The 20,758-nt window shown below is 39.7% G+C and overlaps 2 protein-coding genes across 2 annotated transcripts in view; both read right to left on the reverse strand.

Annotated features, from left to right (window-relative positions):
• The window catches only part of zmym2 (zinc finger, MYM-type 2), a 41,650-nt gene extending 37,943 nt beyond the window's left edge, over positions 1-3,707 (reverse strand). Inside the window, exon 1 of the mRNA XM_034201451.1 lies at positions 3,527-3,707. The gene's annotated coding sequence lies outside the window, so the exon portion shown is untranslated. The remainder of the gene's footprint in view (positions 1-3,526) is intronic.
• Positions 3,708-9,453: 5,746 nt separating this feature from the next.
• Positions 9,454-20,758, reverse strand: part of mphosph8 (M-phase phosphoprotein 8) — a 28,709-nt gene continuing 17,404 nt past the window's right edge. Inside the window, 7 exon segments of the mRNA XM_034201447.1 lie at positions 9,454-11,072; positions 11,503-11,586; positions 11,704-11,828; positions 12,759-12,910; positions 15,813-15,967; positions 16,583-16,669; positions 17,399-17,539. Coding sequence (XP_034057338.1) covers positions 11,031-11,072; positions 11,503-11,586; positions 11,704-11,828; positions 12,759-12,910; positions 15,813-15,967; positions 16,583-16,669; positions 17,399-17,539 — 786 coding nt within the window. The 3' untranslated portion in view covers positions 9,454-11,030.

Here is a 20,758-nt window from a genome sequence, read left to right on the forward strand (position 1 = left end):
GTTGAAGCTACACCTTGGTTACCGTGGTGACGGTGTGGCTCACCACCACAGGGACTGGGTCTCTGCATCTGGGTGCTGTTGAGTTGGCCAAAACATGACTTCAATTGGTTCAATATAAGCCTATGGGGTGCTGAATTGATACCTGTATGTATCATGGCTGTGACTAATGGTTGCTTTCATTATAATGTCTTGTATTGTCGTTCCAAAATACAACGATGTTCAGTTTAATCTGATGTAAAGACAGAGGAAACCATGACATTTTGATATTTGGGAGGCTAAAACTCTTGCTTTAAAATGTACTTCAATGATCAATCAGTTATAAAAAGAGTTGCCGGTTGCACAGCAGCTCTACTCCTTGAAGAGTAGAGCCTGAAACGCCTCCATTTGACTAACAGAGTGACGTCACTACGTAACACTCGCACTTCTATTGGCTAGCACTCTAACACATTGTACTTGATAGTCTAAGGGGCGGGACATCTCTTAGCGGTTGACCAATCACAACTGAGCCGGCCAGCTAACCAATCAGAGCAGACTGGACTCTGGTTTCAGACAGAGGGTGAAAAGAGGTGCTGCAGCACAGGCAGTGTGAGAAAAATAAAGAGCTTTTTGAACATTAGAGCAAGGAGACATGTAGAGACACTACATACTGATATGAACCTGAACATCAGAATAGTATTTCCTCTATAATATCCAAAAGATCTGGTGCCACTCTGGGGATCAGATCTATTTTAAAGCACTGTTGGGGATCTCTGCACTCTTGATCTGTTTCTGTCAAAATCTCCCTTTTTATGTCACAGCAGGGAGATCACACAACACATCACTGCAGCTTCAGCACAAACACACACACAAGCTCACACACAGTTTTCTGAGCCGACAACTATCTCTGCAGCTCTATGATCTTCTCCCACACTGAACAGGAAGAGCCTGAACGCACCTGAACACATTCTTGAGCGCTACAACAAGTCTGCACTACAGAGGAAGCCACATCACTGCATGACATAATTGAGGCAGCCATTTTGGCTCAGCACAGTGGGGTGCATCTATGTAATATAATCACAGCACTACAGCTGCCATATCACGGAAGAAACAGGTAGGCAAATCGGGGTTTCTTGTTCATATTTTACAGCTTGCACATTAACAACATGTACGTTTATTCATGGTCTAGTTGGGATTTTGCGAAATATCTGTATGGTGGGAAATGACCCAAATGACCTCCGGACAGGAAACTGGAACAAAATTAAATAATCGATAATCCCACGACATTTGAGTTTTCCTATTGGTGCATTCACCAAATATTTACATAATGAGATTTTTATAAATAATCACCAGTAATGTTTGTTTAAGGACTAAGTGTGGGAATACAAAGACAGTCACTTGACTAAAACCAGCTTTATTTACTTAACATGTATGTCAGCTACTTCGCAAAAAACAGGGGGTTGAAATCTAATGCAATAGTCCTGCATTAGAGCTGGGTATACTTCCAATACTTCTATCAATACTACTGCCAATTCGTAAGTATATCAAAATCTAATACCTTTATTTTGAGATATAATTACAAAATCGTTTTTAATTGAACAAAAGCAGCCAACATCAAAAGTAATGGTCATCTTCTGCAGATTGACAAGAACTTAAATTGAAAACATGTCTAAAACTAACAGTTCTGATATGAACACACATTTAACGGCAGCTTATGAACATTTTCGAAGGACTTTCCAGGCCCCTAAAAAACTGAAATCTACCATCTCTGACCCACCAAAGATAACCACTAGTATTTACAACAAGCCTCTTCTTGTGTTGTGGTATCAGAAGTTTCAGATGCAGATTAAACTCCCATTAAAACAGCAATCAGACAAAGAGGCATGCGATCAAAATACACATTTCAGGGTATTTTAAACATGCATGGTCCTAGTGGGAAATGATTTGTTGCTCCATCCACTGCATCACACAACACACTTTCTACAACAACTATTGGAAACATTACGCTGTGTTATTGTTGCACTCCTCACCCCTTGCTTACAGTCAATGTTATCCTATCCTGACACAACTATTACTGACCAGTGTGGAAAGCAGCGTTACGAGATTCCTCTAAAACAGTTAACACCTAATTTTGGTCTAAAAATAATAATTGACAAACTATATCTGGAGTTCAGCCAATCAATCTATTTTATCGCTTCCTGTTTTTGTTCCGGCCATGATAGTTTAGATACGTTTGTGCAATTAGATGCTAAAATACAAGTTTCAAGATGTCAATACGTTTAAACAATGTCAATATTTCCATATATTTGCCTTTTTTCTATCAAAGTTAAAACATATTCTTTCATAAAAGCATGATTTTTCAGAAATGTAAAGAGGAAATGCAAGTTCCTTGTGTGAAAGTTCATCAAAGTATGTACTTTAGATTAAAAACACATGACTACAAAGCACCAGAGTTGAATCCTATATGCTTGATGATTGTCAGGAGGATGTACTTGACTGTGAAACACTGAAGCTATAACATTGCTCATGGTGGTCACGTGACAGGAAGCACAAGTGAAAACAGTGACATTCAAGATCAATGTTGTTCTTGACCGTTTAAAAGAACCAAGAAGGTATTCGGAATCATTTCCGTCTAATCCAACTCAAGCTTGTGTTTTATGTCTATGTGTTTTAGGACTACAACTGGCTCTCTGTGTGTGGGGTTAACTGGTGTCAAAATATAGAGAGAGGACCCAAAGGCACCCCCTTCTCCAAGTAAAGCTGCGACATAAAAGCATCTGATAATATAACATCACAGGGAAACTCAGTAGTGCACTGAGGGGGGGAAATAGCCTGGTCTAGACTCAGATCAGACTGCAACGCAGAGCTATGAGCCTGCATTCACGTGGACGAGAGAAACGAGGGTCCAGTATTCATTTAATGAGCTCTTACATGCAACCTTGCTGCTCTAACGTCAACACCAGGTGGCCAGAGAGAGGCTGGGGCTGGGGGGAGGACTGCTTCCATCGTGCCAAAATCTGCGCCACATCATCACCTCACATCCTCTCCAATGCTGTCAGTTTGCGCACATCATTTTCCCCAAAGCAGGTCACGAGGTGCAGGCATGCAGCGGTTTGCGCCAGTTGCGCAGATAACATCCGACTAATAGCATTTTCAACCAAAAAACGAGTGAGATTATTATATAAGGCTTATGTCACTGAGATATGATGCGTAATGCAGCCACCAGAACATCCCCCAGCTGATGGGCTACAAACAGTCTGGTTACCTGGCAGATTAATGCAAACTAAACCCTCCCTATCCTGCAGCTGATGAGCCCTAATAGGAAATGTTAGACAATCAGCATTGAAGGACAGTCTGTACCCAGTTTCAGGGGCCCGGTTCAGTCCCCCCTGGCTGTGCCCTTGGTTATTAACACAGCTCCATGACGAGGAACACAACAGCACATAATCCGGTCCAGGCGTTCACTATCATTCCCCTTTTTCTCCAGCAATCATATTTAACCAAGTACAGAAAGCAGGTCCACAACTTTAATAATAAGAAACAGAACTACCTGAGCTGCGCAACTCTTCCATAAATAACCCAGGTGAATGAGGGGGGTAGGTTGGATTCGGAGTTGGGATCCAGGAGAAACGTGGTTCCTCCCCTGCCCTTCCTGGCGCAAACAGCCATTGGATTAGCGGCGCAACGAGGAGAGGAGAGCAGGCACAGACTGCGCCATTGTTGCAATACCACTAGAAATAATCACAATTGATTCCCCTCAGATACAAAATAGTGTTACACTCTGCAAAGCTTACACATAATGCTAATCTAAAGGTTGGGAAACGTGTGGCACCCCTCCTTTTTATCCAGTGTATTATTCCTAGTCGTGCATTCCACCAAAACAGGCCGGAAAACCGAATAAAAAACCCGATTTGTATGATACCTGTGACGCCGGGCTTTTAATTGGAAGTTGCCCCTTGCACCAACCGAGCCCACCCTGGCGCAATCAGTGGCAAATATAGCCACCACCACCAGGGGCGCGCTTTGCATTACGCATCACATGAACTGCACTCATTTGTGTCATGCGGTGTGGTGGTAAACAACGAGGCGCACAAAAAAAACCTGCATCGTGTTTACAAGGGTTTAGATTCAACCGTGACCCGGTGTAAACCCGGTAATTTCATAACCACATTGCATTCCCCCCCCCCCCCAGCTAACTCCCCTCCCTTTACCCCCCCTCCCCCCCCAATGGAAAACAGCACTGCCTGCCGTCCGCCATTAGGGAGCTAAATGAACAATACTGGAGACTAGAGGCGGCTGCAGAACACACACACAGCAGCCTGGGAGAAAATCTGTTAGAATAAACTGTTAATTCTTCACTTTAGTGTGTCTCCTCGCCCCGGTTTGACTCCCAGATGAGGCCCTGGACCCCCGACTAAAGGCCCGCACAAGTTCCCCAAACTTTGACTAATTAGGCGTAAAACTGGGGTAAGAAAAACGTCTGTGAAATTCTCTTACCGGAGTAGAGCTGGAAACGGTGTAGCGCCACTTTTGTGCCTTGACATTAATCCCGGGGAGCGCATGCGCAGAACGGAGAACTTTCCACTTTCCGTCCAAAGATCGTGTGTTAAGGAGATGAGTCACTACGTCAAGAAGGCGTTACGTGCGAGGCCGGCGTTAAGAGAGCATGTTTACATGTAAAAGGGATTCCCTAATAATAATGACTGCTACTAACTGCAGTATTTTTTATCCATATTTTGTATACTATTTATATTTGATATAATATTTTTTCTTTACATTTTGGGTTGTTAATTCTATATTCCACTTTTTAAGTATTTTTATTTTATGTCTGAACACACTGAGGCTTCTTCTGTAAATAATTTCCCAATAAAGTATCTATCTCTATCTATCTATCCATCAGCTACATGACTGAAATGTTCATACATACAGCCTAGTTGTACTTTACTCAAATATTTCCATTTTATTCTATACTCCTCGTCACCCGCAAGTCCCTGCAATGCCCTCTCCCCTCAGTACCTCACAGATCTCCTCCACCCTTACATCCCGTCCCGCACCCTTCGACCCTCAGACTCCGGCCTGCCTTCAGTGTTGTGTTTTACCTTTATGAAGCTACTACTTTACAAGCACCAATGTTTTTCTACAAATCATTTTTTACTACCTTTACTTCCATTAAATATCTGAATACTTTTCATCAGTGCAGTTAAATACATTTATTCCCAAAAACACAATTTATGATGCTTTAAATCTTGCATATATGCTCACGTTTATGGAAATGGGAATTAAACAAAGAGTGACACCTCCCTCATAATATATCCTCTCCGACGTCATCCATTCCTATTCCTTAATTTTATTTTCGTCACGCATGCGCATGAGGGGCAATCAGGAGGGTTGGTTCCATTAAGATGATTTACCCTTATCGATACAGATCATGTAACCCGTGTAAACTGACACCATATCTGCTGGGAAATGGCATACTTTGATAATAAAAGGTTCAGATCCCTTTTTTTTCAAACAGGCTGCATTGAAGTACACTTGGTCCAATCAGCAGGAAGGATCCGGGTTGAGAGAGTTCATGTTCTCAGTTCTGTCCGTAAAACATCGCCTTTCCTTATGTAATTCCATCCAGACATGCAGGAGAAAACCCAACACGACATATAACATAATTGATAATCCCTGAAAAGCATCATTATAAATCTCTGTTGAAAAAGGGGGATGCCAAAGGATGTTAAAATACCTTTATTATTAAAATAGCCAATGTATACCGAGCAAAACAGGTTACATTTGATACAAAACAAACACTATGATGGGTTAATTTGGTGTTTTTGTGCACAAAATCCGAAGAAGTGATCACGTTTTAATATGGCGGATCAGGTGCGTTCAAGGTACCGACCGGCATAAGTGAAACGTGCAGATCGATTCACTTCAGGGGTTATTTCCATCTCTTCAACCCCACATTATAGACTGAATAAACCGCACAAATATCTCCAAACTCACCAGACTGATGGCAGGAGGAGGATTGGACGGATTTATTTCCAAATTATCCTGATAACAATCGGGTTGCCAGATCTTCTGCACAAATATCCGACTCTTCAATGTTCCCACATGCGCAAAGGCAACTAACATGTACAACGTTTGTGACACTGGAACTCAATTAAGGAAGTAATGCAGACTGTTCCTTTATTACACGCAGCCGTAAAGTATAGATCTACATAGCGTTCATTAAATAATTGTGTGTTTGTATGTGTGAGGCGTTCACTGACCTCATTTAATGTCATGCGCTGATGTGCGCAACACAGCAACGCGCAGTATCGTTTCCCTTGTTCAATACATCTGTCTGCCTCTTTACTGTAGCTTTATGTAGCCTATACACTATGTACTCTTTATTGCGTGTTTACCCGGACATTGTTTAGTCATATTTGAATATGAACTGGGTTTGTTTTGTATTCATCTTGTGGTCCTGCTGCAACTGCTGCACAAGCATTTCCTGCAATAGATGATATGGATCTTATCTTAAATACAAGGCCAACACTTTTGCAGAGAGGATAAAGCAAATAAGTATTTACTCAAGTGCTTCCTTGGCACCTTTTAAACAGTACAGTATTTAGTCTCCAAGAATATCTATGATGTAGACTCTTCCTTTGAGATATCAAAATGTATGTTCAGTGTGTGACATCAAATGCATGTCATGGATTGAAACACCAACCGTATAGTTTCGTGTAATTAAAGCCGTCAGATATTTATATTGGAGTAAATTACTACTGACAGTTAGTAGAAGTTAAAGTGGCATACAAAGAAACAACGACAAGTAATAAAGGCCAAGTTGTTATTACTTTTTATTATTGTCGGCCTACATATTTTATTCTGAAGCTCAGCGCGTTCTTATAAAGTAAGAGTTCATATTTCAGACCTGGCGATAAAAGTGGTTTTGACAGCTTTTCCTGAAATACTATATAATCCTAAAGATATGATTAAATGGGCGATAGCTTTTCCAAAAGGTGCATCAAAGTTACATGCTGTACATCTTCTAATTTGTTCCTATTTTTACCACCTGGATGAAATACTTAGGGGAGAGTGGGGTAAATTGAGCCATTTTTTAGTTATGCTGTCCTTAAGCAAGGAGAAATGACACATAGTAAAAATGAAAACACACACCTATAATTCAGGATGTCTCCTATCAATGGCAATGATAAGAATTCATATTTGATCAAGGACAGTGAAAATATGACTTCTTCAAAAAAAGTGCAGGTCTTGTGGCTCAACTTGCCCCGGGTTAGGGGTAAGTTGATCCAGGTCAGGGGTAAATTGAACCACTGTTCAAACCTGGGCATACCTACTCAAAATCTAACTTTAAACAATAAATAATAAACCAAATAAAAGTTTAGTTTTTCAAATATTTTTAATATAAATTTCGATTGAATTGATTGATTTTTTTTAACATGTTAAAAGGAAAAGTAATCGTACAAATGGTGATACAATTTCATCTTACCAATCAAACACAGGGTAAATTCAACTTTAAATGTAGCCATGAGCTCTTATTATCAACTTGGCCTACTTTCATTCATTTCTCCATTGAACAACTGGTTCAACTTACCCCAAGGCCCATGGTTCACTTTACCCCATAGCCACCATTTTAGAGAAAATAGCCTAGCATTACAATTCAGAGTCATCTTTAGCTTAATGATTCACATGGTTTAATACGCTGCCAACACACCAACATATACAATATATGTGTTTAAACCTGGATACATGACAGCCGATATAGCTGACATCTAGAACATTTACTTTGACAAGCAAAAAACGTTTTTTTGTAAAAATGTTTACTTACCAGACCACAATGAGCATCTCTCTTTCACAGGCAATGAGAAATGGGAGGAGTTTACATAATTTCTGGTCACGTGATTACAACTGTAAGGCGTTGCCTGGTTACAGGGGGTGGCTCAATTTACCCACTGGCTCAATTTACCCCCTTCTCCCCCTACCACATGATGAATTGTTGCAGGCAGAGAAACCAGTCTTGAAATGTATATACACGTTTTTATTTAGGATAAAACACATCCTTAAATGTGGGGTAGGTGATTTTGGAGAAACCAGCTCGAGTGAGCTAGAATTTGAAATTACACAACCGGAAACAATCTGCAACTTCCTTACAAAGCCCCTCCTCCAACACACACGAACGCGCACATGACCAATGAGGGCACGAGATAAGTGTGTGCACAGATGGAAGGCTGACAGGCAGGTAGGCCATCCAGTTACTTTAGCCGGGCCGGCTCAGATCATTGGTCGTGCTTTTTACAGTACTACGGCTTCCACAAATGACATATTTGTATGGATGTTTTGTCAAAGGCATTGCTATCGGGATGTTAAGAGCATTCCATGGAATATAACAAAAAGTGTATCTCGAGCCGGTTTCTCAAATGGCTGCAGTATTCTGTACAAACAACATTTTCATCAACCTTTCTCACATGTCCATTTGCAGGGTCATTCACAGCCGGATATTTGTAGAAGTAAAATGTGTGTACAGCATATTCTAAAAGCGAGACGGTTGAGTATGTTAAGGAGTGATGAAGGATTGGCTAAAATAGTAGTATGGTTGTCTCCACTTGTTCTCATAAAACTGTTCACATTGCTTTTAAACGAGCAATTGTTTAACAAGTGTTATCTCAGCTACAAGTCCTGTATGTTATATTATATTGTGTGTTTGAAAGCTTTAGATTTAGTTATGGATTTTCCTCCCACGAGTAACTTTCTGTCTTTTCTTTATTAAGATCCCTATTAGCACTAGCATGAGCACTGGCTATTCTTCCCGGGGTCCACTGGCTTCTATTCATTTCCATGCATTGGGTAAATCAATAAGCATCCAAAAGCAAAGGATAGCAGTTTAAAGTGCAGGAAAAAAGGAAAATGATGCACTTTCATATTGATAATTTTTCTTTAAACCAAAAAACAATAACAATGGCAGATGAATGGCTGTTGTTATTTCTTATACAGCTCAGGTTTCTGGAGCATCCATATGCTTGTTAAGATTACATTGAGCTGTGACGTTGGGTAAACACGAGGTAGGCATCTCTATAGAGAAATATGAGAATAATATGAATAGAAAGATATAACAACAGGTTGCAGTGATACAAAGTTAGGGTATTAAAGTATCAAACTATAGCCACCTGGATGATGTGCTGGTATGTGTATGTCAACTGGCTGCCCTTTATTCATAATACATTCGGAGTTTTATACTAGAAGGTAAACGTAAAAAAAATCGTACATGTTTATCTGCATTACATTATTGAAACAGCATTGATTACAGGCGTCAACATTGTCTCTGCTAGCTGTAACTTCAGTAGTTATTTTTCTTACATTTAAGTTTTCATTGAGACAACACCACAGAACAGGAAGCACGCCATTTCAATCTATGGACTATAAACTCTGAGGCCAAGATGTACAAAGTTGGCATCAAGCTGTTGGTTGGTAAAAAACGAAAAATAGTACAAATGGGTTTATTTCTTCTTCACGTTTTTAATTTTGACAAGACAAGGTGAAAACTCTTGATATTAAGGAAAGCATCGACAGGGCTCATCTGTTTTGTGTTTCTGACAAACACAGTGGTTCATTTAGCACTGCAGACAGAGAGGACACAGTTTAAAAGCATTGTTCAAATATTTTTAAAGACAATATGCTGACCTAAGATGAGTTCATAAATCACGCTCAAAATAAAACGTATTCTCAGATTTAGGTTCAAATTTTGACAAAATTATCGTCAGAGTAAAAATGTCTCAAATGATCGGAAACTAAAAGGCTGCCAACAAGCTTTCCCAATTAAAAACTCCTAACTTTTATTAGCAGGGTGGTTGATCTAAGGTTTAGCCCTTATAGCGTTTGACTGTACAAACTAAATAACTTAAGCCTCTCCTACAGGGGCACATACAAAACAACTAAACATTAGCAGTCATCAGATTACATTTGAATAACTGTATATATGAATATACCTATATAAAGTATGTACAAACCAGAACATATAAAAACAGGAACTCTGTGCATGGAAGGCAAAAGGACTCTTTCTTCATTCATAAAAAAACACTTATCACCTCATTCTGGGGGATTCACCTGTGGAAAGGGTTGCAAATGAGATACTGGCCTTCAAAAGGGGGATTCAACCCATTTTAAGGATGTACATAAATTGTATGTTGATCAGGAAATGTAAGTCAGTGTTTGTGATAATAGCATGTGAAACTCCTCTGATGGAAAACTGGTCGTGGATACTGGGAAACAAACGGCTGTTGTAAATTAAGGCTGGCATCAAATATGATATCAAATGAAAACCACATTTGGGTGTAGAAATGTACAAATGAATGTGTGTTGAATAAAGCTGTTCTATTTCTGCAAAAACAAATCTTTATAGAGTTTTGACTGACACTGATAAATCCCTCTGCAAGGGCAACACTGATCCACAGGTGAATATCCCGAATTAAGTCCTTAGTAAAGTGAAAACATAAGTGGGAAAGCATGGTCCATTGAAAATGTTACAAAAGTGATGGAAAATCCCCTCTTGAAGCACCCACAAACATTCTCAATCTGCACACAGGCTAGTTATACAAACACACACATCTATCATATCCACGCTGACATCAAGTAGAACTCTGGGAAAGGCACGACCCGCGGAGGGGCTTTCTTTTTTTGGGGAGTTGCTCCAAAGAGAGAGATGGGAGTTTCTGACCGAGTAGCGATGATTTCACCAACAAATGGACAGGATTTTTATCAAGCTCTACTTGAACTGTGGAGATCATCAGTGTTGGATAAAATGGAGCAGTAGTGCGGACAGGATTCAAATGTCATCAATTTGGGAATTTACACTGACGTCAGAGGAAAGCCAGCTTCTAATTTCAATTCACGTGACGAGATCCCAACGAGCTCCTCCTCCTCCTTTGAAAGACAACAAGCTCTGCAAAGCTGCTGCCCATTGTGTGTGTGTGTGTGTGTGTGTGTGTGTGTGTGTGTGTGTGTGTGTGTGTGTGTGTGTGTGTGAGTAGTGTGTTTTATTGTGTTGGTGACCAGAGGGGGCGTTATGGCAGCTGAACTCTGTACGCACAGATGAGTAGCTTGACCTGCAGAAAGAAAAACGATGTAAGAAACAGTTAACAAAAACTGTTCATACCAATAAGACTTGGCCCTTTTTAGCCTCTAAGAATTATACATAATAATAATAATGATATATACAATGTCCATAAAACAAACTCCAAATAACAGCTGGAGCATTATTCACTTCTCTATGACATTACACTCTATACACTATCTTTTTACAACAATTGGCTAAATACACAGCTTCTATCTCGTGTCCTGGACTTTGATTAGTCAAGAACGCTAATCTAACGAAGCTCACACTTTTAGACACTTGTCTCTTCAATTTTTACTTTATTGCAGATTTCGAGAGTACATCAAAATTCTGTAATTACGACTGTCACACAATTATAGAGAGCAGACAGTTTCATGAGCATGATTCAAATTGTGTGTGTTGTATCTCTGTGTGAGTGTCACCTTGGCTATTGGCGCCTCTGCCAGACGAATGAAGAGTCTGTTGATGCCTGGAGCCGGGCTGAAGGAGTAGATGAAGTGACTATCCTATAAAGAAATGTGGAAAGATAACTTAATTTACAGTAACGGGGAACTAAATGCATGCAAAGCTCTAAGGTGTTAGTGCAGGTGTAAGTCATTCTGATCCTCCTGCAGCTACTGTACCAGGAAGATGGGCAGCTGGAACTTGTCGTTGAGCACGACGGCGTGAACGCTGCAGGGTCCGCAGAGCCGCGCCGTGATCTCATTCAGGAAGTTGGCGTGGAAGATGAAGAGGAGGATGCCCGAGCCTGCAGGGGAAGAAGGACAGAGGTATTGTGGGAGAGGAACATTTAGTAAGGATAAAAAAGATAGAAGATGGAGGTCTAGAGAGGCATAGAAATTAGTATGTCAAATGCAACCCAGGGCTGGGTGATGAATCAATAAGATGATGTCTCGTCTTATCCTATTGAGAAGAAATCATAGATCAGAAGTCCCTCCTTTTCCGGTGGACCTCCATGGGACCTTATTTCGGAAAAAGTATGTATTGAAGTCAATGGAGAGCGAAAACGTATCTTTCGATCCCGTTTGAATTGTGCCATGAATTACACATATGATGTTTGTCAATCTTAAAAAATAATTTCCATGTCAAAAAAGTTACAGTTTGTCGTAAAACTGTTGAAATATAAGACTGTGAAAAATACGCAAGTAGAAAGACTACAAATCCCAGAGTCCCGGTCCCGCATGCTGGCTCTCACGGAACCGACTAACTCCCCTTGTGTGTATGTCCAGCTCTCAACATGCCCAGACTTGCAGTGATTTTCACCTCTTTTAATACTTTCCGCCTCATTCTGAAAGAAAGAGGTGAGATGTGCCAACGTGACGGCCGTCTTGGTGTGTGGTGTGATACGAGAGATGTAGTTCATTCAGCGGTTTCACACAAAAAAAAAGTGTTAGTTCACATTTTCACGACACATTTATTTTTTTTTACTTGCAAAATTATCTTTTAAATTGACAAACATCATGTGTAATTTGTGGCACAATTCAAACGGGATCGAAAGATAATCTCTCTCTCCCCATTGACTTTTTACGAAAATAAGGTCCCATGGAGGTCTACCTCACAAATCACACACACTAACTCTCTGAAAACCTGATCTTAAACGCAATATCAGTTCAAAATGAAGGTAGTGGTTTGCTTTTCAAATCACTTTATAACCTCCAAATTAAAGGGTGTGTTTTACCCTCTTGTTGTGGCTGTGACTTGAAGCCGAACTCCAGCGAGAAGTCGGGCCCCTCACAGAGCCGGTGGCAGGCGAGAGGGAAGACGGGCTCCAGCAGCACCAGGCGAGACTCAAAGTACGCTCTGATGGCGTCCTCCGCTACACTGGCCAGCCTGAGAGACAGAAACAAACAGTCACTTTACAAACAAAATACATCATGAACACACCAAAATGAAGGGATTCTATTTCATTTGTAACATAATGTACTTGGTAAAGCCAGAGGTGGGAAGTAGTGGAGTATAAATACTTCATTACTGTACTTAAGTAAATTGTTCTGGTATCAGTACTTTACTCCACTACTTATTTTTCTGACGACTTTTTACTTTGACTTCTTACATTTTGAACACAAATACCTGAACTTTCTCCTTCTTACATGTTCAGGGTATATGCAGGAATCCTGAAGTCAAATTGAATACCTTTTAAGACCTTTTCCATACATTTTAAGACCTCATCGCAACTTCGAGTTCTAACCGGTTACATTGGCGACACACTTTACCTCACATTTACTATATTGATTGTAAGATAGCACAACTAAACAGAGTGCAGACAGACTACTGAAGCCTCCTCTCCACATGAACTTCAACCTCTCTGTGAAGGTCAGGGTTAATGCAGGATGCTGCTTTGTTGCTTCTGTGCTCTTTCATTCCAGTAAAACTCCTCAGAAACCATTAGAAACCAGTATTTGACCAATAAACAAAACAATTGACAAAACTTTGAACTATGAAATATATTAAACTTTGGTGAGCTTCAGCGGGGTAATGCCACATAGGAGCTCCCTCACAAATACCATGGGGTTAAACTGGGCTGGGGCTGTCCGGGGCTAAGCCCGGCACATAGGACGATGCTCTGACGTCATCACCCTCACACATTTGTCATATGTTTAAAAAAACCGATATGTATGTTAAGACTTTTCTCGTTCTTAATATAGACTATATTTAGGGTCGATATGTGTTGACCTCACTTTAAAATAGCAGATCTCTGTGACCGGATATAGTTTGGCTTAGACCCCGGCCCCACGAGGACGCAGACAGTAAAACGCATACGCAAACGCAAAAAAGTCTTCCGTTCACACGCATTCGATTCATTAACGTGTCCGTTCACACTAGACCGCTGGAAATGCTGGAAACGCTGTAGTACATATGCCAGGCCTGTAAGTGGCGCTGCTGCCGCCACAAAATACACAAAAAGCAGCGAAGAAGACCCCGGAGCATGGTTGCCCTTCTGTTTATTCTCTGCGGTGGACGGCGTGTTCTCCTGCTGTATATCTCTCAGGTATTCCACCAGCAGATAACCCCCCCCCCCCCCCGCACAGAGCGGAGCAAGGCAACTAACTTAAAATAAGAAGCAGCATTTTATGGCACGCTATGCATGGGGCCACCTTGAGGGGGTTTCCCGACATGTTGTTTCAGTAAATTAAAGGGTGTTTTATGTTGTCGTTGCTGTGGACCTTCTTAATACCTTGGAAAATGCCGTTTAATACTTTTTACGCTGTCCATATAATCACCATCTGCCCCTTATATAGACCAGCCTCGGAAGCCGGCCGCTTTGACCTAGGACCAGAGATGCGGGCATGGCTACACGACACCGAGTTGGACCTCTAACGTTACACGAAAGAAGAAGTGAACACGATCCGTGTATCCGTCATTTCCTGGTCTTCTCTAAAGAAGAGGGACCAATGGAAACGTTGCCGTTGTTCAGCATGGAAACATTCATTAGCTAACAATGACATTATTGTTCTATTAATATAAAGGGAGGTCAGGTACTCTTTAAAACAGCTGCTAGTTATGGGTACTTTTTACTTAAGTACACTTCAAAGCCCATACTTCTCTACTTTTACTTGAGGAAATAAGTTTAGTCAGTACTTCTACTTTTACCAGAGTATTTTTAAATATCTGTACTTCTACTTGAGTAAAGGATGTGTGTACTTTTGTCATCTCTGGGTAAAGCTGTAATGACTTAGCACTACTGTGTTACATTACACCTGTTTTACCTGGTGTTTATTAGTAATTTATTACATGGCTTAGTTGAATACTCTATTATGATTGGTCAATTCAGAACACGTGACACGTTGTTAATCCAGAACAGACAGACCGCTGTCAAGCACGTATTGACCATTGTTAAGGACGCTCACATCTGCACAAAGAAGTCCGTTCGATTGAACTGTATACAGTTTTTGAACTGACAAGAGCGACAAGAAAACAGCGGAGAAGTAACGGGCAGAAACCCTCCTTTTTACGCAGCGGTCCAGACATAGACACCAAACGGCAAAACATATTACTTTGGCATTAGGGCAGGGATATCTAGATACTTTCCAAGGTTTGACATAATGAATTGTGCTACTTTTAAAGCAAGCAACGATGCTCCGCCTTCCTGCCGTTGCTACGTTTTTCAAATCGTAACAACGGACTATTTTTCTTAGCAGATGCATGTCAATTTAAATCAATACATACAACTATTTTTTAAATCAATAAAAACATTTTCTAAATCCATAAAAGCATTTCAATTAATATTGGGAGTCATATCTTTACTTTGTTGAGAACGTGGCCATGTAATATGCGGGATTATTATATTATAATTATTATTAGGGACATTATCCCTTTCAGTGTTTCTCAAACTTTTTCATACCAAGGACACTTAACCAATAAAAAAACACTCGCGGACCACCTAACTCCACAAATATCCAAAAACACATCGTTTTTCTAGAACAGATTACAAATCGCCTGAAAATGGTACAAACAAGTGGTAACATGTGTGATGAAGGTGTTGCGCTGGGCTATATCATGCAATCGAAAGTGAAACTTAACCTCACTCCATTGCGGAGATATTCCTGCGAGAGTGCGGAAAACTTAAATGTATTTATTTATTTCAAATGTGAAATTGTACCAATATACTCACGGACCACTAGGGGGCGCTCACGGACCACCAGTGGTACGGACCACACTTTGAGAAGCACTGCCTTACATAGTGCTTTGTGACACACCAGGAATCATTACAGTATTCTAATGTTTGACTCACATGCTGACGTGGTCCTTGATCAGGTCGCACACCATCAGGTTGTTGCCCAGCTTGGCGAAGTACATGGCAGCGGTCTTGGTTTTGGACATGATGTTGCAGTCCGCTCCGTACTCCAGCAGGAGGCGCACTACGTCAGCGTTCCCTCTTTTGCAAGCCTGCAGTGAAGGAGAGGAAATATTTACCGAAACAGCATGTGTCCCATTTACAGATCTTACCACTGTAAATCACTGAGTACAAGAGCCTTAAATCTTCTTTTTCTAGTCTTTATTTTTTATTTATTTAAATTTAAAAATGTTCTAATGTAAAAAATGTATGGCGTTGGACGGATTATTGGCGTAAACTATTTTATTATGTATGAAAATAAATTAATAAAAACGTAAAGAACAACACAAATATTCTTGTTCTCGTCTCATCACCTTTACCTTAAATTTACACACATTTCAATCAATCTGGTTTTGAGACTGATTGCAATCAGTAATAATACTATTTATAATCGACTATGTATGCTTAACAATTGAGATTTCTAAAGGACCTATATTACATGTAAAACTTTTATAGGCATATAATAGATTTTAAGAATGATATTTTCAAGCTTTTAAATTATTCTTAAATAGTGGTCGACGTTGTTTGAGACTGATGTGTGGTGTAAACGGTCCAACTTGGGTTGTTTTAGTTGTTCTGAGGTGTGTGTGTGTGTGTGTGTGTGTGTGTGTGTGTGTGTGTGTGTGTGTGTGTGTGTGTGTGTGTTTATTTGTGAAATGCAGCATTACCTTCATCAGGGCCGTCTCCCCACTGAGTGTCTGAGCGTTGACGCAGGAGCCCGCCTCCAGCAGGATAGCAACGGTTGTCAGAAAGTTCTGACAGATAGAGATTAAGGAGAAAAAGTGTGAAAAAACACCCAAAAAGTGATGACGGCAGATGATGTTAATACGATCGCTAACACATTTTCTGAAATGTGTGAAAACTGCTCGGGAAGATGAAATTAAAACTTTTTTTTGGTAATGAAATGATGCTGCAAGTTTGTCTGTTTGCGCATGTGTGTATTTTGAGTACATTTTTGTAATAACAGTTTAAAAATCGATTATCCCTAAATCAGATTCATGTTCTTCCATCACTTTCTCAAGATGTTATATCTAATGTGTTCGCAAACCGTGGCTTATGGACAAGAGGCAGCATTATAATTCATTTGGAGTTGTGTCTCTGGCCAACTTATGAATGTTAGTCTAATCTTTATTCTCCTTTTGTCTCCTCCAGTTCTGGATGGAAAAGTTCTAAATGAAATATGCACCAATGCACATTCTCAAATATTGAAGTGACTGTTATTTTGTATATATTGACTGTTGTGTTTTTATTTAGGTCTCAATGTAAAAATGTGTCTTTGATTCTGTGTATATATATATATATATATATATATATATATAAATATTTGCACACATATTTTTAGATACATTTGTTTTTATATTCTGGATTGTGGGAAACGGTATTTCGATCTCTCTGTCTGTACACACAAACTGGAAGATTGACAATAAAGTTGACTTTGATAGCTTCATAGAAACATTGTCATTTGAGGTAAAATGCACTGTTACCTTTTCAGCAGCGTGCATCAGCGCTGTGGTGCCGTTCTTCTGTCGTCCGTTCACCTTCACCCCCTTCCTTATCAGCAGCCTGAGGATGTCGTCCTGCCCCCCCACTGCTGCCAGCATGCTCAGAGACATACCGCTGCTATCCTGCGGACAAACAGACAAATATAGAGCTACATGTCACAGACGTGGGTGGGCAATCGGCAACTGTGGATTTTTAATTAGCAGGTTTTCAATTGTGTAACAGCTGGAGAGGAGGAATCACTTCGATGTAACTAAAAGAGATGGATTTTGAGGTATAAATATATCCCAATTTTAATCTTAATCTCGTTTTGGACAGAGACTCACCACCATCTAAGATTGGATATAGACTACGGCTTTTTTTCTTTTCACATCCATGACATAATGGGTCAAATTTGCTTAAAAAAATTCAAATTTTAATAATTTTACATTAATCCTTTGGTGGAAATTCAAGTTTGATCAAATGTGCATAAGAAATGTAAAATAAGTGTTACGGTTTTTCACTGATATTGTTATTTTAAATAATCAAAATCATTCAAAAATATTTATTTTTCTTCTAATCCATCCATTAAAAAAAAAAAAAAGCAGCCTGGTACTCTCTGGATAGATCGACACAGAAAAAAACATTCACACGCGTTTCATTCATCTCGTTAGGCAATTTAGACTAGTCCCTGACTTGCATGCCCTTACACACACAGAGGAAGCAACTGCAGGCGCGCGCGCGGGGGGGGGGGGGGATCTTCTTTCCCTGAGGCGACAACCCTGACCCTTTAACTTGGGTCAGCAAATGTTTCTTGTGTGATTTTATTTATTGTGCTCAAATGTCCTAATGACATTTCTTGACAACTATTTGATGAATTGCAGCGTAATTAATTAGCGACAGTAAAGGTCCCTTGAGGATAAATTGTAATGATTTAGGTAATCAAGGCTTGTCCTTTAGCATCACAAGCAGGTACAAATATTCAATCATTTCCTTTACATTTATCATCATTGGATTGGCACAACATTTTTATACAAACATTCATACTTACCAAGACTCAAGTCCTACGAATCCTGGCAAATGCTAGCACACTAAACAAGATCATGAAGATGGCAAAACATTATACCTGCCATTCACTAGCATGATAGCATGTTGACACTTGTTTTTTGAACACAAACTCTTTAAAGTTTAAGTCAAGAAGCATTTTATTGTACAAGCTGGGGTTATAAGTTCCTTACAGTACTTGATCATAAGCATTAGGAGAAGGCAACATAATTACAACAGGATGAAGAGTAAAACGCAGTGTGCTCATACAATGGCAATGAGAGGAAGTTATAACTATACAGGGAAATGTTGCTTTGCAACACCAAACAGCAAGTGTAGCGTCTGAATGAAAATTAAACATCTGTAGACACTACTGTATACCGCAACTTTCAAAAACTATACAAGGAAAACATGTTAGCTGTTGGTGTGAATGAGCACACAGGTCACATGATCGGGCTCACAGTCAAGGTTTTGTTTGTCTGACTCTCAGGGCTTTGGGTACAAAAAAAATGGTTATTCTAAAACATATTCACTACAGTTGGTATTCAGGATCACACGAACAGCCTTGGTGCAATCTGAAAGTCTAAACCATAACTTTAGCTTCCTGATCACAAAGACATTTTTAAAAACGACTGCAGAAGGCATGTTCTTTTCTGGTGTCCTAATAACGAAAGACACGACTAACCAGACATCAGATTTAAACCTGTGAATATCCAATGGCAAATAAACACTACAGTGACAATGTTTTAAACTGAAATTTGGCTTGTGACCAGCAATCTGCTATTGACAATGTGGATTTCAGGTTGAACCTGTGTTCAGTATTCTGCTTCAAACCTACTACAAGGTACGTGTTTGACAGGAACAAAGTTCAGCTTAAAAATTAAATGTGTATTTTGTGGGCAAATAAAACACTGTCTTTCAGTCAAAGGGGATATTGATAATGACTATATTAATTTACTTGACCTTTAATGTTATCCATTGGGAATCAAAGTGGTTCAATCATTGTCCATCTGCCACACATATTCTACACATCCCTTTGGATTTTTAAAAATGGTCTCATTTTTATTCTGGTCATACATTTATTTAAGGCAATCTAATTTTGGCTACTAGATATCAATATCCAGATAGTAAAAGCTTAAAAGGAAGTAATACAACTTAGACAAATGTAGTGTATAAACCCCAAATCAGAGTATACGAAATATGATAAAATACTCAAATGTTCCGCACCGTTGCTGTGGTGATACAAAAATACAACAACCAAAGCTTACAGCAGCTTATTAATAAACATACAACAAAACTAAAAACTTAAACATGAAAAAACATTATTAACAAGATTCATGGTTAGGTGAGAGGTATACACATGGAGCTCCTAATTCTCTAACATCAGCAGGGAAGGTATACCATTACTGCTGCAGACTATCAGGGGCCATCTACAATATAGGCTACTGGCTAAAGAAAGAACACAGTACACTCGGGCAGGCATTTGGGAATTATGTAAAGCAAATCTACCCACATCTATCATGTTGGAGGGACTGGATGCAAATACTGCTGGTAGGTTTTCCATTTGTTTTATGATCATCAAAATCCATAAAAACACTACTGAAAACAGTACAGGCAGAAAGATAGGTGTTTCAGTAGGTATTGACGTAAAGAAGAGTAAAAATGTCTCACTGAGGCTACCTTTGCTCAGTTTCACATATCATTTGTTTGAAAATATCAAAGCGTGTTTACAGTAGGTGCTGCAGTTGCTTCATCCCAAAGCCAGTGACTAATTGCAGGTGGCAAATCCTGGAACAAATTAGGTTTACATTTACTAAATGATCACACATCTAAATTAGAGCACTTTCCAGAGATCAAACCTGTGATGATTGGACAACTTGACAGAGGTACATAACTGACTGTCACATATGCAATCTAACCATATTAAAACATTACCATCAGCCTTTTTCTAAGTCAAAGCTACAGTACAAACGTCCTTAGTTAGACCCATTTAGCGTATAGTCATGCAACAGTACCAATGGACATGATTCTGAATACTTTGAACTTTAAACAAAAATTTGACTAAAAGAAAGGCAGGGCAGACACCAATTCACTGCTGAATTATTAAAGGTCACATGTCATGGCCATTTCCACTGATCATAATTCCATTGTTGAGGTCTACTAGAATAGATTTATATTGTGCAATTTTCCAAACTCACATTGGTTTCGCACACAGCATCTCTGTAAAGTATGTGTATTCAGCAGTATTCACTCTCTGCACTAAACGGCTCGTTGCAGCTCTTGCCCCCCCCCCCCCCTCCCTGTGAGCCCAGTGTGCTCTG

Source organism: Gymnodraco acuticeps, unplaced genomic scaffold, assembly GCF_902827175.1.
Source record: "Gymnodraco acuticeps unplaced genomic scaffold, fGymAcu1.1, whole genome shotgun sequence".
NCBI classification, from domain to species: domain Eukaryota; kingdom Metazoa; phylum Chordata; class Actinopteri; order Perciformes; family Bathydraconidae; genus Gymnodraco; species Gymnodraco acuticeps.